Raw genomic sequence first — 25,575 nt, 5'->3', positions numbered from 1 at the left:
GAGGTAAACATTTTCATCCATGAATAATATTTCAATTGTTGGTCTGGTTGTTGTTTAAAATGGCAGCAACATCTAGCATTGAAACTAAGAAGTGCAATGTATATGGGCAATGGAGAACAGTTGGACCGGGGGCCGTAGTTTGTCCACCCCTGGCTTACGTGGATTCTAGTAAGGCTTTTGACAAGGTTCCTCATGGTCAGGCTGATCCAGAAGATAAAGCTACACAAGAAATACAATGAATTGATACCCTGGGTGCAGAATTGGCTAGCCCCTAGAAGACAAAGGGTAGTGATAGAATGGTTTTATTCTGGCTGGAGCCCCTGACCTGTTGTACACTGCTGGGTTTGTGACAGTGTAGAGACCTATCAACTGATATATTAGTTACAGATTTTAGCAGATAAATGGTCCGATTTGATCAAGTATGTTTTGGAGGTCAACTGCAAGGGGTAAGTTTACAGGTCACGTTGCTGCTCTATAAAACTTTGGTTTGGCCATGATTGGAGTATTGTGTGAAATAACAGTAATGATATGGAAGTTTTGGAAAGGGTAAAGGATGCTGTCTGGATCAGAGGGTATGAGCTACGGGCTGAGGTTGGACAAGTGGGTTGTTTTTCTGTGTAGTCCTGGAGGCTCAAGAAAGACCCGATAGAATTATGAGAGGCATAGCTAAGGTCGACCATCAGAATCCCTTTTCCTTAGGTAATAACGGCCAATATCAAAGAGCATGCATTTAAGGTGAGAAGGGAAAGTTTAAGATGTGTGGTCAGTTTTAAAATAAAAAGAGAAGGTGCCTGAAATGGGCACCTTTAATGCAACAGGAGCATTAAAGAGACTGCTGCATTGTCACATGAATATGTAGGGAACGAAGAGGTACACGTCATGTGCAGGCAGAAGAAATTTAGTCAGAAATGGGGAGCGGAATTAAAATGTCAGACAAACGGGAGCTCTAGCTGGTTGTATATTGCAGAGCATATTTTTCAGCCGCTGATGGTCCACTGTGCCTCATGAAAGTGCAATGTTGAGTTACCACATCTACTGAATCCATTGCATTTAGTACCACCATAACGTCGTGCAACATGGAAGAGGGTGTCAATGGCGTGACAATGATTCCACAAGGTCTAGTGGTGGTTGTTTCTATCATTTATCATGGCAGTTAGATTGGTGAGAAGGGGCAAATTAATTTATCACTAATGACTGGTGAAGACTGAGTCTGGCTGTTCCCTGACACGTTAATGAGTTTGGTCAGTCGTGAAGCTATGAAGCTTTCCTTGGCAATGGATGCTGGATTTTGGCAGTCAGAGTATATAGTGTGCACTGACTACTTTCATTCTTTTTTTCCAAGTGGAGGAGCAGGAGACAGGCAATAATCAGGTTTCCGTCAGCTCTGACATGATGGCATGAGCCTTCATTGAGTCACCAGCCTTAGGCAAGAATTCCAGGGGCCACCACATCCTCCTGCCATTTCATCACCTCATCTGGTGGGTCGGTCATGCCATAAGGCAAGACATTCCCAGTGAGCATGATGTAGGAAGCCAGCAAGGTACGATTTTGAGAAGGTGACATGTCTGTGGAGTTCTCCACCCATTTCAGGAACTCGCCCTCAGATATTTGTTCACTATCAAAGGGCTGGGCTTTATTGTATTCAACTTTGATACTGGGTGGACTGTTCAGTTTATTCTTTCTCTGCTGCGACACAGCAATCATAGAACAACTCAGTCACCCTTCTCGGCTTTCATAGAAAGGATTCAAGAGGCAACCACGATAATGGGTCTGTAATCACAACAAGGCCAGATCAGTTAAGAATGACAACTGTCCTCCCCTTAAAGGTATAATAAAGGACATGGAGTTAAACAATAGTCAATTAGTTTTGTGATTATGAATGCTTAAGATCACCTTTCTTAACTTCCGGAATAACTGAATTTAAAATAACAGCTGAATGACAGGATTTGAACTTGTTTGTCCAGGCATTGGGATTACAGGTGCAGTGATTAAATCAATACAACACTGCCTTGGTATGATTGCCAGTAGGAGGCCAGAGTGGAGATACAGTGCCCTCCATAATGTTTGGGACAAAGACACTTTTTTTCCTTGATTTGCCCCTGTGCTCTATAGTTTTAAGTTTGTAATCAAATAATTTACCATGTAATTAAAGTGCACATTCTAGATTTTATTCAGGGTTATTTTTACACCATGTAGAAATTACAGCACTTTTTATACATAGTCTCCTCATTTCAGGGCACCATAATGTTTGGGACATTTGGCTTCACAGGTGCTTGTAAGTACTCGTGTATATTTATTTGCTTCATCGGTGCTGTTGAAAGAGCTTTGAAGTTTTTGATCACCTTTGGAGTCTGTAGTTGCCATTGTTCAACACGAGGACCAGAGCTGTGCCAAAGAAATCAAAGAAGCCATTATGAGGCTGAAAAACAGAAATAAAACTAAGAAACATCGCCTAAACCTTGGAATCACCAAAATCAACAGAAAGAGCGTACTGGTGAGCTCAGTAATCACAAAGGGACTGGTATTCCAAGGAAGATCTTCACTGCTGATGGTAGAAGAATTCTCATCATAATGGAGAAAAATCCCCAAATGCCTGTCTGACAGACACTTTTCAGGAGGCAGGTGTGGATGTGTCAAAGACTACTGTCCACAGAAGGTTTCATGTAAACGAATACAGACACTACATTGCAAGATGCAAACCATGGCCAAGGTGGTATTTTGGATCTCGGGCAGTTCTTTTACGCCTCTCCACACTTTGCTCTTGCCATCACTCTGGTATAGGCCCATCTTGGACTCATCTGTCCGCAAGATCTTTTTTTTTTCAGAATTCTGCAGGCTCTTTAAAATACTTCTTGGCAAACTAATCTGGCCATCCTTTCTGTGGCTAACCAGTGGGTTTTTGCAGTGTAGCATCTGTATTTCTGCTCATTAAATTTTCTGTGGACAGTGGTCATTGATACATCCACACCTGCCTCCTGAAGAGTGTTTCTGATCTGTCAGACATGCGTTTGGGGATTTTTCTTCATTATGATGAGAATTCTTCTGTCATCAGCCCCAGATGCCTTCCTTGAAATACCAGTCCCTTTGTGATTACTGAGCTCACCAGTACACTCTTTCTTCTTAATGATGTTCCTAACTGTTGATTTTGGTGATCCTAAGGTTTAGACAATCTCTCTTAATATTTTATTCCTGTTTCTTTGACTTTCGTTGGCATGGCCCTGGTCCTCGTGTTGAAAAATGGCAACTACAGACTCCAAAGGTGATCAAAGGCTTAGAAGCAAGCCTAGGTCTCTTATACCTGCACCAATGAAGCAACTAAACATACCTGAGTTCTCAGAAACACCTGTGAAGCCAAATCTCCCAAACCTTATGGTGTCCTGAAATGAGGGGACATAAGTACTGTAATTTCTCCAAGGTCATTTCAAAATGTATACAAATATCCTTGAATGAATGTGTACTTTAATTACATGTGAATTGTTTGATTGCAATTTTAAACTGTGGAGCACAGGGGAAAATCCAGGAAAAGGGTGCATTTGTCCCAAATATTATGCAGGGCACTGTACATCAGAAGGTTATGTGTTGGAGGAGTTCAGGGAAGAAAGATTTAAAAATAAGCATGAAAATGTTATAAATAGAAATGGTTTAACCAGGCATCAGTAGAGGTCAGCAGATATGAAAGGAGAAGAGCACTAGACCTGAATTAGAAAAGAGGCAGCAATGATTTGAATGACCTTTTGTTAAATGGGTGTAGAGTTATAGAGGACAGCAAGAAGCACCTGGAAATATTCAAGCCCAGAGATGGTAAAGATATGAACGGAATTTTTCTTGTAATTGAATTGAGGTGGAGTGTGGTCAGGAAATGTTGGGTGAAAACATGGTTATCTTGGTAATAGACCTGGAAGTTTTGGTCCAAAGTTCAACTTGGGTATTGTAGAGCTCGTCGAAAGAACCAAAGACTTGTTGATCCAATCCAAGGCTTTTATTAGCAAAAGCCAGGAGCTCTTCACAGGTGGCCGACCAGTCCGGAATGATCCGACCTGGCTAGGGACACAACCCTTTAAGGCCCAGACAGTAGGCGTGGCTAAGCTCTCAGCCAATCGCTGTAAGCACAGTCATTACACTCTAGATACTGTAACTATATACATTGGTGATAGGTCTGTACTATCACAGGTATGTATGATGTAGGGTTTGCAAATGGATTAGTTTCATTCCATAGAGGGGAACGAAGCTGATGATGAGAGAATGGAAATCAGTAAAACAGCAGAGCCTGGAAATCTGGAACATGAGCAGAAAATACTGGAAATGCTCATTCGGTCAGGAAACATTTGTGGAAAAAAGACACCTGGTTCACATATCCAGTTAAAGACATTTGATTAGAACTGTGCCAAATGATCATGGGGATGTGACATTTGCAAATAACAGGCCAGGGTGCGCTAATGAGTGGGAAATATACTGAGCCAATATCATAGTTAGACGATTAACAGCAAAAACACAACAAGCCCTGATATAGACAAAGAAAGCAAGAATTTGAAAGAGTCCTGAAGGATGAAATGTGCTTGGACAGGTGAGGCGCTGTTCTTTAAATCTGCATTGGGCAATTCAGAAGGCTACAAACAGGTGAGTCAGGCTGAGAGTGAGATAGAGAACTAAAGTTGCAACAAAGTCTCTGTATCACCTCTGCATTTAATAGAGGAGACAATTGGTAGAAGTACAAGTGAATCTTTTCTTCACCTGGAATGACAACTGGGGTTCCCTGGATGGTGGGAAAGGAAACGTTGAAAGGACCAGTGTTGGATCTGCTGCAGTTCAGGGGTTGAAGGCAGTAGTTTCAATGCTCTTAATTGTTTATTTCAACGAAATATCTGCTCGACGTACTGGACGTCCGTCAAAGTATCTCAGAATATTGGGATAGTAGTTGGGGAGGTGGGGTGGGGAAGAGATTAATCAAAGGAGGTGGTGGCAAGGTAAATTCTACATTTCCCGATGAGAGAGAGAGCCATTTCAGTCTATTAAGTCCATAATCTTAGAACAACCCCAATTCCCTACTTATTTTCCCTGAGATTTATTCTTCCCATCAATTCCCAACATTCTCACATTCACATACACACTGGAGTCAATTTACAGTAACAGATTAACTTACCAATCCACGCATATATACAGAATGCAAGAGAAAACGAGAGCACCAGAAGGAAAACCACACAGTCACAGGGAGCACATGCAAAGTCTACGAGGTCATCAGCAATGTCAGTAATGATCGGGGGCTGTGAGGCAACGACCCTATTAACTCCGCCATTGTCCTAAGGCAGAGCTTAGTGCTGTACTGAACATGTGGAAGCCGATGCTCGGTTTTCAAATTATATTGCCAATGGCGAAACGCAGATGAAAAATTGGCAGGGAGGTCAAGGTCTTGAGATAATGAAAGTAACAGCGTAAACAAGGAAATGAGTGGACTTATCTGCCGATTCCACAATAGATTAAAATGGAAGAACCATGCAAATGCGGACTTATCCAGGTGAAAGATAATGGCAATGCTGGTTACTGAAATGTACCATAATCACACTGGATGCCACCATTAGTGACTTTGGTCAGAGCTGCCTCAGTCCAATGGCAGGGTTACAGACAGGAATGATGGAATTCAAACAGCGAGTGCTGGGTAATATGGGCTAAAATTTGATGGCTATTACATTTTGAAACATTTGAGAGAAGTTAGGAGGGAGAGAGTGGGGATGCAGTTAGTTTGCAAGGGCAGAGAAAAAGAATTACATTTTCGAGTAAAGGCTGGTCGTGGCAGTGAACTACCTGAAAAGTTTCATTGGTGTTATCAGCTAATATTGGATTCAGAAAGGTAAGCTGGGTAAAAATTTCACGAGTAGTTTGAATTCCATTCAAAGGATCAAAAACAAAGTATTTCTCAAACCTGGACTAATTGACGAACATCACTCAAGTGCAGTCTAAGAATAGTAAGTTGAGAACATTAGGTCCTCAATTGGTGACGGATACTTTTTCTTGGATTCTGGATTTGGATTTTTTCAAAAAAAGATGAAATGAGCATGGTATCAAACCTATGAGAAAGGCAATGAGTCACAAATGGTTTAAAAAAAAAGAGAAAAATATTGAATTCTTCAGTCTTGCCTTTTCAGTATTCATAACACATCACTTAACATGTAGGGTTGGCAAGATGCTGGAGTCAATATTAAAAAAATAGCAAATTATTTAGAAAAGTTGAATATAATTAAGCTTAGTCACTGTGTGTTTATGAAAGGTAAATCATGTTTTGAAAAACATGCTCAAATTCTTTAAGGATGTGATGGGGAGAACTTGTAGATGTGTATTTAAATTGCTAAAAGGCATTTAACAATGTGCTGGTACGTAAATAGAGTCAAAGGTATTGGAGTAAATTTGTTAACATGAATTGAAATCTAAAAATGGGGAATAGTGGGCCCTTTACAGGCTGATGGAATAACGCATGGAGCAGCCCAGGAATCAGTTCTGGTCCTTAATTATTTACTATTTCATTTAGGAACCTGGTTGAAGAAACAAAATTCAAGGGTACCAAGTTTGCCAATGAATCGAAAATAGTTGGATGAGCACGTTGCAATAAGGGCATTGAGTGATTTGGTGAAAACTGGAAAATGGGGAAGTTCTAGGTCAGGCTCTTTCCTTTCACAAGGAAGGGGCAGATTACTATCTCAAGGGTGAGAGACTCCAAACGAGTCATGTTCAGAGATATATAGGTGTTATCGTGCATGAAACAAAACGTTTCCGGGAGGTCCAATAGTTAAGAAGGCGATTTTGCCTTTTTGCGAAGGGGTTGGAGTTTAAAAATAGAGGTTTGGTTACAGTTGTACATTGTGCTGATGAGCCCCACACCTGGAATTTGTGCAGAGTTTTGATCCTCTTATCTAGAAAAGGATATAGTAGTTTGAGAGGTAGTCCAAAAAGATTGATCAGGCTAATTCCTGGGATAAGAATGCTGTCCTGTCAAGAAAAGTTTGACAATTTAGATTTACATTCTTTGGAGTTTAATAAGGGATGACCTTATTCAAACATGTAAGATCCAAAGGGGTCTCGACAGATGAGAGGTAGGGATGTTTTAATTGGTAGGTGAGTCACAATGGGATTTAATTCTTAAATAAAGGACCGGTTATTTAAAACAGAAATGCAGACAAATTTCTCCTCTCAGAGGTCAGTGAATTTTTAGTTTGTCCAGTACAGAGGGTGGTGTCAGCCAGGCCATGAGATGGAGTCAGGTAAGTATTTGAAGGAGATGAGGCCTGTGTACATCACCATGATCACGTAGCACAAGAGGCAGGACTGACAGCTCCTATTTTCTTGTGTTCTGCAATCGACCGTAATTTTTTTTTATATTTATAAATCTGTAGACCTACCTTAAAGATAGAACATTTTATGTTAGTTGCAGCTCCTCCTAATCTTAGTGAATGCATAAATGTGAATTAAAACAACAAATGTATCCACCAAATCACACAGCCAACAAGCTTCACAAGTTACTGACCACAGAACTGCCACTGAACTACCAAATATGCACTTGCCTCCAACAATCTACTAACCTGGAACGTCTTTCTACCCGCCAGCTCTCCTGCTCGGCACAGCACCAACCTTATCAGAACCACAGAACTTACAACTTTTACCAAAGCAGAACTAGCAAACTTCACTGGACCACAAAAATCAGCGACCTTCATCCAAGTACACAACCAAATGACCATCACCATCCTTACCTTCGTTCACAAAACTATGGATCCTTGTTCGATGATTTATTCTCCACCAAACTATAATCGGCATCTTCCTGTACCAAACAATAGACGAGGCAAAAGAGCAAACACCACGAGAAATTAGCATAAAAAACTAACCTACTGTATCTTGGCTTTTATTCCACTTTCTAGCATTGCATTTTTTTTTCAAATGTATAACTGTTAGGTGAAGTCACATCATATAGTAGTCTAATGAAGCAGATGGTTTGAATGAGTGTCATAGAAGCCTAATAGCCTGAATATGCTGAGATTGTCTGATCTTGGAAGATAAGCAGGCTCAGGACTGGTCATTAATTGAAGGGGAGACCGCCTTGGGACACCAGGTGCTGTAGGTTTCTGTGAGGGGCTCTGGACAAAGTGGCAACTCTCTGGCCGCCTTACAGTGGTGAAAGGAATTTCACGTATGCTACATTCTAATGTGACAATAATGGAACCTTTACCTTTAGAGATGGAGGATATTGTTGCTGATACAGTGGTATTTTAATGATGTGAGCCGAATGAGTAAACCCCTTAAAGGGGTAATGACGCAAGTCAGGATGCCGGTTCCTGGAATCCGCTTTGGCACTGAAGCAGATTTCACAGGCCCTATAACTTGCATAAGTGACGTACACCCCAAGTGTTTGGGAGGTTTTACTCACCAACTCTGGAGCCACGTTCACAATCAGAATCATTAATCAAAATGTGCACTCCCCAAACCACCCAAAACGATAGATATACCCAGATCTTTTAATATTATCACCAAATAAATATCCAGTCAATAGCTGCCTTATTTACTGCACATGTTTAATTACTTCTGATGTTGTAAGCATGGTTGCACAGAAATCCTGCTGACACACAAAGCTCTGTGAAGTTGTGTTCTCAGATTAAGGCAGCAATACAAGAAGGGCTGTTTTGCGTGTAGAAGAGCAAGACCATTTCAGTTGGTTGCATATTTTTCACAATCAACCAAATGGTGGCATATCAGCTGTCCATATTTTTTGCCACTACTGGGCACAAAAAAAGAAACTGTTCCCGCGCTCTCTAAAAGGCGTGTATTCTTCTTTGTACTTTCATCTTAAATATTGCTTTCATTTGGTGATCACTGTTGGAGTATTTACATCAAAAGAGATGTGATTGTTCAAAGGATTCGAATTGGTTTGTAACTGGTGTCTTAGCGTTGGTGGTATGTAATGGGAAATGTAATATAATTACAGCATTCCAGTCTGGCATCATGAAATTTCATATTCAAATCCAGAAATTAAATGTCCTGAAGAGAGATACATGTTGCTTGCTTGTGATTGGCACAACGTTTTCAATGCAGATCCCATTGGTTTGAAAATGCTGCCAGGTCTTTCAATCCTTTCTCAAAGACAACGGGGCAAAAGTAACCACAAAGAGTGCTGAGAATGAGCTTCAGTCATCTAACTAGAGCACTGCCAAATTGTTCCAACAATCAAGAGCAAACTTCCAACCTCCGAAAACTGCCACTGAACAAGCTGTTTGGGAGGCTTTAATCACACTAGTCGTCCCAGCAACTGCTAATCTTTCATTGGGAGTAAAATCCTTGTGGATGCTTATCATAGAGATACACAGCTGGAATCTTAGCAAGCATGTCTCGCATCACTCATGCACTGTGTAGTCCTAACATACATACCAAAGCACTGAAATGGAAAAGGCATTACCTGTGATCCTTTCCCTGGCTTTAAATGATAACCAAAAAGCAGATCAAGATTCAGTATCTTTTCTCCAATATCATCTTCTTCCGAATCATCTCCCTTCAAAAGAAAATGTTCAGTGGTTTATATTGATCTTTCCAAATAAAATATTTCTAATTATAACACAAAAAAATAGTTGTATTGCATTGTGTCAGGGAGTGATCATTTTAACACTTTGCCAACATTTATTATGAAGCACCAGTCATAGAATTTTACAGCATGGAAACAGGCCCTTCAGCCCAACCTGTCCATGCCAACCAAGCTGTCTACCTAAACGGTGCAGACAACCAGTACAAATAGCCCAAAGGATCCTAGGAACAGCTCAGGTCTAATAGCCTAAATTCTCAATGATAATGATGGCAGCACACCATGTAGATTTTCTTGATGGTAAGGAGAGTTTTGCCTCTGATGTCCACTATCTTTTGCAAGGCCTTCCACTTCTTCAAGGTATTGATACTCCCATATTGTAGCAGCTGGTTAGCAGACTTTCCACCACACATCTGTAGATGTTCTCAAGGTTTCTGATATCATACCGAACCTTCATAAACTCCTGAGGAAGTAGAGATGCTGATGTGCTTTCTTCACAATGGCATTAGTGTGTTGGGGTCCAGGTAAGGTTCTCTGACGTAGGACTCCCAGGAATTTAAATTTGGTCACCCTCTCCAACTCTGATCACTGAATGATCACTGGATCTTACACCTCTGGTTTTCCCTTCCTAAAGTCCACAATCAGATCAGTTCAAGTTTACTTATCGTCTGATTGTACTAGTACAACCTGACAAAACAGCATTCTTCAGTCCACAGTGCAAATACACATACAAACAAGTACAGAAATATATTTAAAAGTAATATTATTAGTAAATAGTGGAGTCTCAGGGAGTTGTTTTAGCTGTTCAGCAGTCATTCTGCAGTTTCGCTGCCCGTAGGGAAGAAGCTGTTCCTCAGCCTGGTGGCTCTGGCTCTAATACTTCTGTATCTCTTTATCGAGAAGAGTAGCTGGAAGATGCTGCACCCAGGGTAGTAAGGGTCATCAAAGATTTTATGAGCTCTCTTTAAACAATGATCCCAGTAAATCACTTCGATGGTGGAGAAGGAAGACCCCAGTGCTGTTGATTTACCTCCGATCCAATGCTCTTGGTTTTGGTGATATTGAGGGCGAAGAATATATGAAAATATTGGCTAGTTGGTCAGCACAGGATTTCAGTACTCCGACTGGACCAATGCTTTCCTTGAATTCATTCTCCTGAAGGCACCCTACAGGTCATCCTCAGATACTGACAGTAGGGGATCATCGGGCACATGGGGGTGAGCAGTGGCCCTTCCTTGTTTTGGTGGTCAAATTGGTCACAAAGGCATTTTGGAATGAAGCTTTGGTGGCTCTTATTGCACTTGACAATCAAGATAACTGCATGAAGTAATTTTGAATAAGTGAAAAAAGAAGGAAATATTTTATGGGATTTTCCCATTTTCTTTTCTGAAATTTGACAATGAAACATTGAAGACAACACTTTGCTTTTGCTTTAAAGAGACACTGGAGCTGAATGATAGAACAAAGTTCTGACCCTTGTGATTAAATGATACAAATCATTGATTTTAAAACACTGAGGATGGTTAGGAAGAGGAAAGACACGAGAGAGATAGAGAGCTCAGAGTTGTGGCTGCATGGAAGAATGGTTTTGTGCAGAAGACCATGAATCGTGCTAAGTATTTGTGTTTAAGTGAACTTACATTTCAAGAAGTTTAGATTAACAGATTTATATATTAATGTAGTTGTATCAAGTGTTGGTGATAGAAAATAGTCCTTTTCAGTTCTACGTCAGTGGACAGATTACCCAGAATGTCTGCACGGAAACTGCAGGTGTTGGCATTCCACAAAAGGCCCCCTGTCACAGAACAGTGTGAATGCATCAAAGATACAGCATGTTTTGCTACTCTAGTTTCATAAAGTATCAGGAACATTGCCATTCAATTTGGTCAGAGAAACACACAAAATATTCAAGGAACTCAGAGGGTCAGGCAGAATGCAGCGAAGGCAGTAGACAGTTAACATATTGGGCCGAAACCCTTCATTGGTAATAGCTAGAAAAGGGGAACTTGCTTGAATAAAAAGGTGAAGAGGTGGGGGGGGGAGGGGAGGGTGAGGAAGGAACGAAGCTGGTCCTCATCCAACCCTTTTATTTGGGCGTCTGCCCATTCCTTGCTATTTCTCTATGACGGGTTTAGCCCAAAATGTCAAATATCTACTCCCATCTATGGATGGCGCCTGAACCACACACTGAGAGCCTCCAGCATTTTGTGTGTTTCTCCAGTTTCCAGCATTTGCGTCTCTCTTGTTTACCACTGAATTAATTCACTTTACTTCAAATAATAACTTTTCACAAATATAACTGGAATATGTAGTACTAATTCCAGTCTTTAGAGACCATAATCAACATCATGAGAATGAAGTTTTATTTCATTTCTCGACTGCTATCCCCTCATTTATTCCTAAAAAAAAATCAATCTACTATTTATAATTGTTTTGTTTGTTATTACTTTAATGGTAATTTTTCAACAATATTCCACTTGATGAGAGGCTACAGAAGAAAACGGAACAAAGTATGGCTATTATGTTTTGACTATTTGCATCGATTTCTCCCTTTTTAATCTGGAAGGACTGAGATCAAATTTAGTAAGTCCATTGTCAATCCATTTGAAGACAACTAGTCAGTATACAGGGAGAGAAAGCAATTGCACAGAGCACTCACTTCCAGAGTAATTTTAAAAGCCCAGCGAACCAAGAATGAATTACCACCAAATGCAAACCACATGAAAAAAAAACTATTTTTACAGGAAGCTGTTAGATTAAATGCAATTGCTCTCTGATCAGTGGAGTAATGAAAGTGATATTGTGACAGATTATGTTGTGTTTGTATTGTATATAGATATGTTTTTGGGGAGATAAATTGAGGCAGTTTTTTTTAAGTGTAGGTCACATACAAACACTTCAAAACAGATCTCATTTAAAATACTGCAACTCTGCTTAAGCCAGACAGGGTGGCTCCTGGGGGCCTTGGCAAAAACTTTGGGGAGTGCCCAAGAGACTTCACCAATGGATTGTTGTTTTGAAAAGCAACAGATGAAAGAGATCAGAGGTGTTCGGAGCCGCAGGCTGTCTGGGAGTGCAGCTTGCTGGTCTAAGAGGGTCGCGTGGTTTTTGCAAGCAGAGATAGTCAAATAGGCTTTTTTCTCTCTGAGAGAGAGAGAGAGAGAGAGAGAGAGAGAGAGAGAGAGAGAAATCAGTTCTGCAGTGCTACAGTTGGCAGCCGCAGCTGGGACTAGAACAGGACAAGCTGGAAAGCTTGTGGAAAAACCCCATTTGGAAGATGGGTTGTGACTGCTTAGTTCAGCCTGGTCAAAGCCCTTGTGGTTTATGCAAGAGGAGAGGACTGGCTGCCTAATGTTTTACTTGAAATAAGAGAAACAAAAAGGAACTCTGTGGTAACCTGAAAGAAAGAGGTTATCATCTGGATAACCCTGAAGGGCAAGTTTCTTCGGCAAGACACTGACATGGCTGATTAAAAAAGGAATCCATTGTGGGTGTCCAGCGAACAACAAATCTCTCTCTGAAAACCGGCAAGAACCTTCCTGAGCGGTAACCATTTACCTTTCAAGCACCAAAGCCTGGTGAACTGCATAAATGTGAAATTCTGTGCACAAATCTAAGAATTGTCTGCAACCAGTAAACTTGGAGGAATGAGAAGTGAGATTGGACAGTGAATCAAAGAACTTTTCTAAACTTACACACACATTACATACACATGCGCTTAGAATTAGAAGGGGGTTAAGTTGGGTTAGTTAAGTTGATAGTGATTAGATAAAGTGTGATTCTGTTTTCATGTTTAAAGATAATTAAAAGCAACTTTTGTTTAAGTAACCATTTATCTTGGAGAATACCTATTGCTGCTGGGTTTTGGGATCCTCTGGGCTCGTAACAATATCATAAACCACAACCAAGTAAGGGAAGTGAGTACTGAGGGATGAGTGAAACACAATAAAAAAGACTTCCAGTTGTAACCTTTAATTTTAAAGGTTTAAGTTTTGTTTACAGCATTGTAGAAGCTGATTCTGGCCATTTAAACCCATGCTACCCAATTACACCCATATTAACCTACAACAGAGCACCTGGGGAAAACCCATACAAACAAACCTTACAGACAGAGCTGGATTCGAAACCACTTCGCTTGTACCAGCATAGTGTTGTGCTAACCGTGCATCCAAAGGAGCTGAGCATTTTATGACCTTCATAACCAAGTAATCAACGTGACTATGTATAAAGTACAAAAATCGTGACAGTTTGGAACTAACAATTTAAAATATACATATATCATGAGGTGTTCAATAGATGCATGTTAATACCATGTTGTGATAAGGTTTCTACAAATCTTCTACATCTGCTTATTAACTCTTTGGACTTCATGTCCGTTATTGGAGACTACCAACTAGCACATATACTCCACAACCCCGTTTAACGGGACCGATTTTTGACCCAACCACCACCTGGTTCATACTGGTGTTCATATTGTAGTTTACTCATGGACCCAATCCAGAGTATATATTATGAAAGGTTAAAATATCGCCAGAGTCGAAAGGGTTAACAGCTTTAAAAAAATACTGGATTGTTTTAATTTCTAAATAAATAATTTTTTTAAAATCCAGAATGCATCAAGAACAATTAAATTCCAAACAATAAATAACAAGATGATTAACATTCATTTTATGTGACGTGGTTCATTTACCTACCTTAATTAATGGAGGAAAATGAAATAAGTTCAAGTAGTTAAGGGTCAGTTTTTCAATTTCAGTCTGAAAGAGAAGAGATTTTTTTAAAAAACAGCAGATAATTCTTTCAACTAATTTTCATCTAAATGCTAACAAGTTAACTAACATTTCATCAATTTTCTGGAAATATTATAGATCAACTAATGCAGCTGCTAACCCTTCATTAGATTTTTAAAATAACTATTATCAATTTAATTTCTGTTTTATAGTACACATAGTAGACCATTCGGCCCCTCAGGTCTATTCTGACAATATGTCAGAGGCATTTGCAGCAAAATATCCATTTTTCAGCTTAACAGAAACAAAATTTTTGTGCTCTAAATCACTCATGAATTTGTTTACCATATGCGGGAACAAAAGAACCAAATAGAGTTGCAGGAGATGGCTACAAAGGTGGTGGCGCGATCCTTGACCGCTCACCATCTCCGAAAGGTCTTCCGTTGTTTTCTTTTTTTCTACCATTTTTTGCACGAAGGAACTCGAGCAGAGTGACTCTTTGAATGGCATGAAAAATAAAGCTTTTCACTACATCACAGTACAGATGACAATCAACACAAACGCACCTCAAGGATGTGTGCTTAGCCACTGTTCTACTCACTGTACACCCATGACTGTGTGGCCAGGCACAATTCAAATGCTCTCGCCAAATTTGCCGATGACACCACGGTCGTCTGCAGGATTATGGATGGCAACAAGGAAGTATAAAGGAGTGAGATCGATCAGCTGGCTGAGTGGTGTCACACCAACAATTGTGCACTCAACGTCAGCAAAACGCAGGAACTGAGAGTGGATTTCAGGAAGTGGAAACCAACAGAACACAAACCAGTCTTCACTGAGGAGTCAACAGTGGAACGGGTCAATAACTATAAAATTCCTGGGTGTCAACATCCCTGAAGATGCATCCTGGGGCCTTCAAGTTGATGGAATCATGAAGAAGGCTCACCGGCAGTTATACTTTGTTAGGAATTTGAGAATATTTGGCATGTCACCAATGACGGTCTCAAGTTTCTACAGGTGTACCGTGGCGAGCATTCTGACTGGTTGCGTTACTGTCTGGTATGGAGTTGCCAATGCACAGGAAAGGGAAAGGCTCCAGAGAGTGGTGAACTCGGCCAGTATCATCATGGCATCAGTCTCCACTTCATTAAGGACATCTACAAAAGGTGGTGTCTCAAGAAAGCAGCCTCTATCATCAAAGATCCTCACCACTCAGGCCTTGCTCTCTTCATTGCTACCATCAGGAGGGAGGTACGATACAAAAACTTCTTCCCCCATCACCATCACATTTATGAATGGACAATGCACCACTTTTTTAGATTTTCTTTTGCACCAATTTATTTATTTTTTTAACTCGTGCATTTACAAAAATATAATTTATAGCAATGTTTGCACTGTAATGCACAATAATGCTGTCACAAAACAACAATTTTTGTGACACGTGTTCATGACAATAAATTTTGATTCTTTCTGTTCAGATTAAAGAGATTTATTGGCATATGCCAATCAGAGCAAAATCAAAAGCAATGCATTTCACAATGAAACAATTCAACATCCCATGCAGGAACAGAGTAAAACCTATTCAATAAGCAAGCATAAAATATATTGAATTGACAATAATAAAATATTAAATAATTACTGGTGTACAAAATAAAAATCCAAAATACTCAGGGTTGCTTGGTGGTGGCACTGGATATGCAAGAGAAAACCTCTTTGCCAGAACCTTGCCGCATGCAAAAGTCGCAAGCATTAATTAAAATGGCAACAACTCAGTTACTTCTTTAGGCTTTTATTTTCTTCACACCTTTAAATGAATGATGTGTCCTTTGGATTGTATTCCCATGTCTTTCATATCTTGCTCTGCCAGCAAGAGTAACCTTCGGCCAGTGATGTGGTGATTTTTGAACAGTTCAGCATAGCCTTTCATGTCACAATCTGTGCCACCTATAATCACAAAGTTACAGAAATTACTATTGTTACGAGCCCAAAAGACCCCAAAACCCAGCAGCAATAGAAATTCACCAAGACAAGTATTTACTTAAACAAAGTTGTTTTTAATTATCTTTAAACATTAAAACAGATTCAAACTTTAACTTATCTCTATACTTCACCCCCTTCTAATTCTAAGCGCATGTGTATGTAATGTGTGTGTAAATTTAAGAAAAGTTCTTTGGTTCACAGTTCAATCTCTCTTCTCCTTCTTCCAATTTCTCTGGTTGCCGGCAATTCTTATACTGTGCACAAAATTTAATATGTATAAAGTTCACCAGGCTTTGGTGCTTGAAAGGTAAATGTTTACCGCTCAGGAAGGTTCTTGTAGGGTTTGCAGAGAGAGATTTGTAGCTCCAGGGTTTCCACAACTGAGGAACCACCATTAGTCACCTCAAGGTCTCGCTGATGAAACTTGCCCCATCAGGGTTTTTTCCAGATGGTAACCACTTTCTTCAGGCTACCACAGAGTTCCTTTCTGTTCCACTTATTCCAAGAGAAACATCAGACAGATAGCACTTCCAGCCATCCACTGCTCTGGAACTTCCAGTTTCCAACCAGCTCTTCCTGGCTTGTTTCAGCCGTGACTGTTAAGTCTCTTTTCAGTGTCACACGTACTGGCTGAGAGGGTTCATCTTGTCTCTCTTTCTCTCTCTAACTGAGACTGCCAGAAAGCACATGTGACTCTCTCACTTGTAAAAACCCCACCTTCTTCAGCAAACAACAGGAGTTCTTCTCTCTTGGTCAAGCTGTTGTCTTAGATAAACAAAACCCAGGAGTGACCTTTCTGTGAACACACTGTAGGTACTTGTAAAACAGCCAGTTTGTCTCCTCCAAAACAATGGTCTTTCATTTCATGACATCATTTCAATTAGCACCTACTTATTAAATGTACATAAAAGTCTCCAAAGATCTTGCAATGTTACTGAATATTAATTCTTCAGTATTTCAAATAAGATCTGTTTTAAAATGTGTATGTAACCTACTCTAAATCTTACCAAATTCTCCCAATATTTATCCATTACAAATGTACAGAAACTCTCGCAATTCTAAGAACCAATAATGATTTATATTACCTTCTTCTAACAATTGTTGAATCCAAAAGTACTGTAAAAGATAAATAAGGACACGATTACAGTAATGAAGCATCATTTTCTAATTTCTAATTAATAAAGCCAATGAAAAGGCTCACATTAGCAAAAACCTGTTATAAAATGTAGAGAAACACTATTTTGTAGCATTGCATTAAAAACATCTGATTTTCCCAAGAATTGCAAGTGGTTATACGTGGATCTTTCTGAGCAATCCTAATTGTCAATAACTTGGGAATCTCACATAATTACCTACAAATGTACTAGTCCTGAAATTCCTGAGAGCTCCTCTCCACTGTGGGCTGATGTTGGCACTCTTCATGAATGCCAGAAAAACTCACACATAGACAAAGTCCTATGTGGTTTTGACAGCAGGCATGCCTAAGGGTCCGCGGAGCTAGCTGCCAAAGCTTTAGTGTAAACAGGGATTGCCATTTACAGGCCTTGCCGATTCATTCAGAGCCAGCTCGTAGACTAAGCGTCCTTGGAATCATCCATTTTGAGTGCACTCAGTAGGGTAGGAGTATTCTTGAGATGTTCTGGGCTAAAGTGACTCAAGTACTGTTTTGGCTTTTTTAAAACCGATCTCAATTTACCATTATGTTGCTGAATTATGAGTAAACTTATGAAAGTTAAAAAAAAATGCTTTAAAACGTTACCTAGTGTTACCGTTTTTGCCCTCCAAATAGTCCCTTGTTCTCCCTAATGCACAGTAGGTACTCTCTTACTGAATGGCCACCTACGACGCAACAGTCTAGCTCTAGCCCAGAATAATAATTTACCTCATGATAAAAGCAGAAAATTCATTATTGTCCTATTATTCAACTGTTCAATATTGCTCCAAATTTTATGTTCATAAGGGGAATCAAATGCTTACCACATCTTCCTCTGTCCAAGAGTATATATCGATGGATGGCAACAACTGTGTAACAGGAAGTATAATCATTACTACACAATCGTGATGTCATTACAGAAATACATGTGCAAATAAAGTGATTTTGTTCTGACATTTCAAAAAAAGGCTTGCTGTCATAGTCTCACAGTGTACTAATGTTAGATGTGAGTCAATTTTGTTCTGCATACACTGAATAAAAGCACAATTTGAAATTTAAATTTAGCCAGGGAGATAAAATTTCATGCCATGGAATGTTTATTTCAACATTAAAATTGGTGTCTCCTCCTAATGAAGAACACGGCTGCTTCTCGTCATCCTTGATCCTCGTCATCTCTATTCAGCTCTCTCACTTCCTTGCCCTCCTCTTTTAAATGAGATGGAATGTTTAGGTTGGAAATTCCTCATGGTCGTTGACAGAATTTAAAAAAAATTGTCCAGTAAAATAAATGGATCGCAGAACATGAGAGGTCAACATGATTCCTATAAAATGAAATGGAACGGTCAGGTATGGAGGACAGTGGAACGAGCACCTCACCCAGCTCAATCCAAATGCCTGAAACTTGAATCCCACAGATGGATGCAGTACTCCATTAAAAAGAGGTACTAGGCCACTTCAGGCAGTAAATCTTTAACACCATTTTCTAAACAGCAAGGTTATAAATAGAAACAGAAAATGACTAGTGGATTTTCAATTTACAACACACTTAGTCACCTGATTGCATTATATTTCTGTTTAACATTTGACCAATAAGTTTCAGTTTAAAAAAAATAGCACATGCATTGGTTGGCTAGACAACTCCAATAATTTATTTGTACCTGAGATCTATACACACATACACTTTATATTATATACACACACACACACACACACACACATATATATATCTATATATATATCTATATATATATCTATATATATATCTATATATCTATATATATATCTATATATATCTATATATATATCTATATATATACATATCTATATATATATCTATATATATATCTATATATATACATATATATATCTATATATATATCTATATATGTACATATATATATCTATATATATATATATATCTATATATATACATATATATATATATTAAACACAGTAACTCTAGCATTTAAAAATATACACATTTATCTGAAGCCCTCTGGGGCTTTTATTATGAATTCATCACATTACGTATTATTCAGAGATGTATTCTTCAGACACTTTTGTAATTTATTCCTAGGCTTTCCATTTGTCATTTATTGTGTTTCTTTACCACACTGTGATGTTCACATATTGTGCCAAATTTCCATTTTAGATTGAAGGAAAATATTGGGGGAAAAAAGCTTTAAATTTAAGGCAATGCACCAACATTTATCCATTGTTAATAATCATTTAGCACCTTCAATAGCCTGGAAACGCCTGAGATTGTCTGATTTCGGAAGCTAAACAGGCTCAGGACTGATCATTACTTGGAGGGGAGACTGCCTAGGAACACCAGGAGCTGGAGGTTTCTGCGAGGGGCGCTGGACAAGGTGACGACTGTCTGCCTTTCAGTGGACAAAAATCAAAGAATTTCATGCACGTTACATTCTAAATGTCGTATTCCGTAACCCTTCAACTAAGTAAAAAAATAGCAACTATTAGTGGAACATTTGTCTTCATTGCTTGTATAAATTATGACTGTGAAAATGGCTACATGCAGAATAATCATCAATCAACACTGTATGATCTTAAGCAGTTATTTTAATGTATCAATTTTGACAGCGTAACACTTTCAGCATGTTTTATTATCAGAATCATTTAATTAATTTGATTCATAAAGTGTTTTTTGCAAGTTGGCCTAATATTTGGTAAATCAACACTTGGTTGAGTTACCAAAAATAAACAAGATTAGAACTATTGAAAGGTCAATCTTCAAGTTTAACTGTTTGTCTTTTGCCAGATACTTCCCAGTTGCCAAATCCGTCTATTTAACACAATTCTGAGTTATGATTTCCACCATTCATTGGACTTTGCCCTAATACACACAGAGCTTGGCTTCCTCACTCGTCAGTGGCACAACTGGCTGTAATTTATACAAGTCAGCTTCACAGGCATGCTTCAGCTCAGCTACCTTCTCACAAAGAGTTCAGGAAAGTGAGAGATGATCTTATTGAAACATTCATGATTTTGAATGTAATTGACAGGGAAGGCAGAAAGATGATGTTTCTCCTGGGAGGGTTATCTAGAACCAGAGGGCATAATTTCAGAAGACAGTGTTAAGGAGGAATCTCTTCTTTCAGAGTATCACAGTGCCCCAGGGAACCATGGAGGAAGAATCACTGAACATATTCAAGTAGAACGTGCTATTTATTAGGAGGACAATGGAGTTAAGAGATTGGGGGAGTGAGCAGATAAGTGGTGTTGACACCAGTCATGATCTTATGTTCTTGTGTTGATTTTTAACTGTGGAATGTTTAACAATAATTAGTGCTTCAGTTGAGGTGATACAACAGAAAATGGCACGGGCTGATCTTTCTGAATCTTGGAAATAATTGTTTATTTTTATGGTTTTACCATCAATAATGAACAAGCATTTTGAAAAAAAAAACATGTAAAACTTTTTGATGGAGAAATTGCTGAATTTGAGGAATGGTACAGGTTATAACAAAGGAAAGTTTGACTGTTTTCCAAAACAGGCAAAATCTGTTTGAGACACATTGCTGCCTGCATACAGCTGTGCCCCCATTTGTAAATGTTATGTAAGCGTTACACATTCCTCCATCCTTCAATAAAAACCTCAACATTCCTCTAAACAAAATGGCAAATCAATTCCCCTGCCAAAAATAACATTCGAGAAACATCTTGAAGCTTGATAACCTTCAGCTCATCAATAAAAAATGCAATTATATTTTGTAAAGTACAGCTAGGTAAAGCATTTTCTCTTTAACAAATACTCTTGTTAATGCAGTCTAATCACCTTGTAATGCCATTAGACGTGCTTAATATTAAGCATAAACACATTCCGAACATCTGAAGAATTAAAATTAAGAAACTGAAATACTAAGAATACCTGAAATCTGTATACTAATACTATTATCAGAGCAGATAATGTGCAGCATTTTCTGAGAAATGGCATCGAATATACCATCTGCTTTACTTCAACATTCCATGTAAGATCCAAATTTTTGTTTTAATTAAAATTAATAACAGCTGAGCAATCATGATAAAACCAAGGGCAAATAGTTTACTTGTTCATCACCAAAAATAGTAATTTTTCTTTCCTCAGCCGAGTGACTTCACAGTCAAAGGTAGAAACTACTTGGAACAATAAACTACAGTATGTTGGACAGCAGAGCTCATGACTTAACGTTAACATTCATGCGCCTTCATAATTTCCAAAAATCAAAAGAACATGAGATTGGGTTAACAGTGATAACTAACTTTTCTGACTGATGACGAGCAATGAATGGTGCCTGGCCATCACCTAGATGATGGATTTAGAGAAGATTTATGGTCATGCAATAAAACAGAAAATGTTACATTACATGAAATTGACTTCTGCTTGCAGTAAGGCAAAGAGGCAAAATTAGTGTCACCCGGAACCCTTTACACTAAGAGAGAAAGAGAAGCAAATGAGAGTTCCTCAGAGTCACTGAGAGTCCACAGATTCGCCTCCAGCACTTCCGCAGCCGCACCAACTCCTGTCCAATCCATCGGCAACCCGAGCTCCAGATGAACAACATCTTCAGCATCTAAGGCCCTTCGAGAACTCTTCTTGCCCTCAGCACCCTCTCAAATCCTGGCTCCAAAATCTTGTTCCCATGAACCAGTCTCCAACAGCCCTCAGCCTGTGCAGGTTCTCCCCTGCAGTCTCTGTGGGTTCCTCAGCCACTGCAGTCACTGCCCTGTAGGATTGTCTCTTATGCTTCTCTTTCTCAACATCAGATTTGGTGGGGGGGGGGGGGGGAGGGAGTTCTCCCAGTTTCTGGTGCCCTGCACTGGTCTACTGCTCCCTTGAGTCTGCAATGCCTTGTGGTCACTGTCAAGCACTGATGTGACCATCTTGGGCACAGACCCCTGGTGGCAGGATTTTACTTTAAAAAACGCTACCGGCTCCTCCAACAAGCCGTTTTGCCTCTGTAAGGAGCTGCCAGCATTAGGACTGGGTGGTTGAACCCTTCAGAGCTGTGTCTCTGCTCTCCTGGGTGCACACCAGTGACATCCTGCTGCTTCAGCAGCTGTGCCATCGCTGTCATTTTTCTATCATCAGTAATAAAATTTATTATTAGATGAATCTATGCATAAAAAATACCTTCACCACTTTAACCACCATAACTAGACAGGAATTATTTAGATCAGTGGTTCTCACCTTTTTCTTTCCACTCACATCCCATTTTAAGTAATCCTGATGCGATCGGTGCTCTGTGATTAGTAAGGGATTGCTTAAGGTGGTATGTGGATGGAAAGAGAAAGTTTGAAAACCACAGTTTTAATAGTACCTAATTGACTCGTTATGTGCATGGTTTCATAACTCCAAAGGAAATGGACCAATGACAATTTTTCTCAAACAAAATATTTCAGTAACAATTGGGTCTTCCCTTTCCACTCACATACCACCTTAAGCAATCCCTCACTAATAAATTTATTTTATGGGACACAATGAAAGTGCACTTACGAGGTGAAATAATAAGTTAAGAAGGACTATATGAAAAAAGTAGAACAATTGGTGAGAGAGGTAACAGAAAAAGATTTACAGAGACAAGTTAATGAGGAGGAGCGAAGACGGCTTATTAATAAGAAACTTCAATATAATAGTTTACAAACATCTTGAACAGAGAAAGTGATAATGAGAATTACACAGAAGTATTATGAATTAGTTGAAAGAGCACACAAGGTATGGCTGATAAAAACAGAACAAACATCGAGAACAATTATTGCAACTAAAAATGATCTTAATTACTTATAAGCCTCAAGAAATTATGAAAATTTCAAAAAATTCTATGCAAAGTTAAATCAGAGTCTTTAAATGATGATAATAAAATAGACATTTTTTTGTCACAAATAAATTTACTGGCATTAAATTTGGAAGATTAAAGAGAATTAAGTGCTCCATTTACCCCAATAAAGGTGAGGAAAGCATTGAGCTCATTTCAAAGTGATAAGTTTCCAGGAAAGGATGCTTTCCTGTCTGAATTTTACAAAGAGTTTAAGGGATGTATTAATTCCTCCCTTTATGGAGGTACTAAAACAGGTGGCAGAAACGCATACCTTACTGGAGTCTTTTAACACAGCAATAATAACTGTAATACCAAAGAAAGATGGACCCTTTAAAACCATCATCATATAGACCTACTTCATTATTAAACGTAGATTGTAAAATAGTAGCAAAGTTATTAGTGAATAGGTTGGCAAAATTTTTCCCTAAGTTAATAAATATGGATCAGACTGGATTTGTTTAAAAAAAAAAGAAAAATAACAGATAATGTGACTAGACTATTGAGTGTGATAGAGAATATAGATATGTTTTTGGGAGATAAATTGGGAAAGGTTTGTTAGAGCAGGTCACATACAAACACTTTAAAACAGATCTTATTTGAAATTCTGGAGCTCTGATAATGCTAGACATATCGACTCACAGCCTTTGCAAGAGGTTTGGAGAGTGCACAAGAGACTTCACTAATGGATTGTTGTTTACAAAAAGGCAACAGATGAAAGATCTTGTTGGAGCCACAGATTGACTGGAGCTGTTCTAAGAAGGTCATGTGATTTTGCAAGCAGAGAGAGTCAAACAGGCTTTCTCTCAGAGAGAGAGTGAGATCACTTCTACAATGTTACAGCCAGCAACAGCAGCTGGGACTGGAATAGGACAAGCGGACAAGCTTGTGGAAAGCCCCAATTTGGAAGACGAGTTGTGAGTTCTTGGTTCAGCCTGGTCAAAGCCCTTGTGGTTCATGTAAGAGGAGAGGACTGGCTGTCTAATGTTTCACTTGGAATAAGTGAAACAAAAAGGAACTCTGTGGTGACCTGAAAGAAAGAGGTGATCATCTGTACTATCCTGAAGGGGAAAGTTTCGTCAGAAGACACTAATGTGGCTGATGAAAGTTCAACCATTGTGGATGTCCGGGAACAACAAATCTCTCTCTGAAAACCGACAAGAACCATTTACCTTTCGAGCACCAAAGCCTGGTGAACATTATAAATGTTAAAATCCGTGCACAGTATAAGAATTGCCTGCAATCAGTGAACTTGAAGGAGTGAGAAGTGAGATTGGACTGTGAACCATATAATGGACCAAAAGCTAAAGCTGTAACAAAGAACTTTTTAGAACTTACACATACATTACATACATCTGCACTTAGAATTAGAAGGGGGTTAAGTAAGTTAATAGTGATAAGTTAAAGTTTGATTCTGTTTTCAAGTTTAAAGATAATTAAAAGCAACTTTTGTTTAAGTAACCATTTGTCTTGGTGAATATCTATTGCTGCTAGGTTTTGGGATCCTCTGGGCTCGTAACATGAATATAATACATTTGGTACCAACGAGAGGAGACTTAATTGTGGCAGTGGGCTTAGATGTGAAAAAAGCATTTGATAAATTAGAATGGGACTTTTTATTTAACGTGCTTAAAGCTGCAACAAATGGGCAAACATTTAACTAGATCTAGTAGCCAAGGGTGTCCTTTATCTCCAAATTTATTTATTTTAGCAATAGAACCATTAGCAGAACTGATTCAATCTGACTCTGATATTAAAGGTTTTAAAGTTGATTGAGAGGAATACAAAATCAATTTATTTGCAGATGATGTAATAATTTACTTAATAGAAACAAAGGATCTTTATGTAAATTATATTTAAAATTAAAAGAATATGGAGCAGTATCCGGTTATAAAGTAAATTGGGATAAAAGTGAGATTATGCCTCTTACTAGAGGCCATTATATCTCAAAGAGATACGCAATTTAAATGGCTGGTAAATGGAATAACATATTTAGGAATATGAGTAGATAATACTTTAAATAATACATTTAAAATGAACTATACCCTTTTGAAGATGACAAATAAATATATGGAATTGCCAATATTATTGGGAAGAGTTAATTGTTTTTAAATGAAAATATTTCCTAGAATATCTTTTTCAAACATTGCCTATATCCTTGTCACAGAATTTATTTTTCAGGAATTAAATAAATATGTAAGAAAATTTCTTTGGAAGGATAAGATGTTGAGGGTTTCATTAGAAAAATTAACATGGAAATTTGAATTAGGAGGTCTACAAGTTCCAAACTTTAGGAATTATTATTAAACAACACAAATGAGATTTCTCTCTTTTTTTTGAAGGAGAGAA

The 25,575-nt window shown here is 38.7% G+C and overlaps 1 protein-coding gene across 4 annotated transcripts in view; it reads right to left on the bottom strand.

The window, feature by feature from the left end:
* The window catches only part of LOC138762185 (mitogen-activated protein kinase kinase kinase 20-like), a 126,908-nt gene that overhangs the window by 35,277 nt on the left and 66,056 nt on the right, over positions 1–25,575 (bottom strand). For 3 of the 4 annotated variants that reach the window (XM_069935743.1, XM_069935746.1, XM_069935744.1), the window contains 5 exons: positions 18,238–18,282; positions 17,346–17,376; positions 16,085–16,224; positions 14,245–14,307; positions 9,431–9,523 (listed from right to left, as the gene is read on the bottom strand). In XM_069935743.1, coding sequence (XP_069791844.1) covers positions 9,431–9,523; positions 14,245–14,307; positions 16,085–16,224; positions 17,346–17,376; positions 18,238–18,282 — 372 coding nt within the window. Of the gene's footprint in view, positions 1–2,184; positions 2,386–9,430; positions 9,524–14,244; positions 14,308–16,084; positions 16,225–17,345; positions 17,377–18,237; positions 18,283–25,575 lie in introns of those variants that run through there. The other variant, XM_069935747.1, reaches the window with a different exon arrangement.

This window comes from Narcine bancroftii, chromosome 4, assembly GCF_036971445.1.
Source record: "Narcine bancroftii isolate sNarBan1 chromosome 4, sNarBan1.hap1, whole genome shotgun sequence".
NCBI lineage: Eukaryota > Metazoa > Chordata > Chondrichthyes > Torpediniformes > Narcinidae > Narcine > Narcine bancroftii.
The sequence above is the reverse complement of the archived record's forward strand: the minus strand, read 5'-3'. Positions and strand labels throughout refer to the sequence as shown.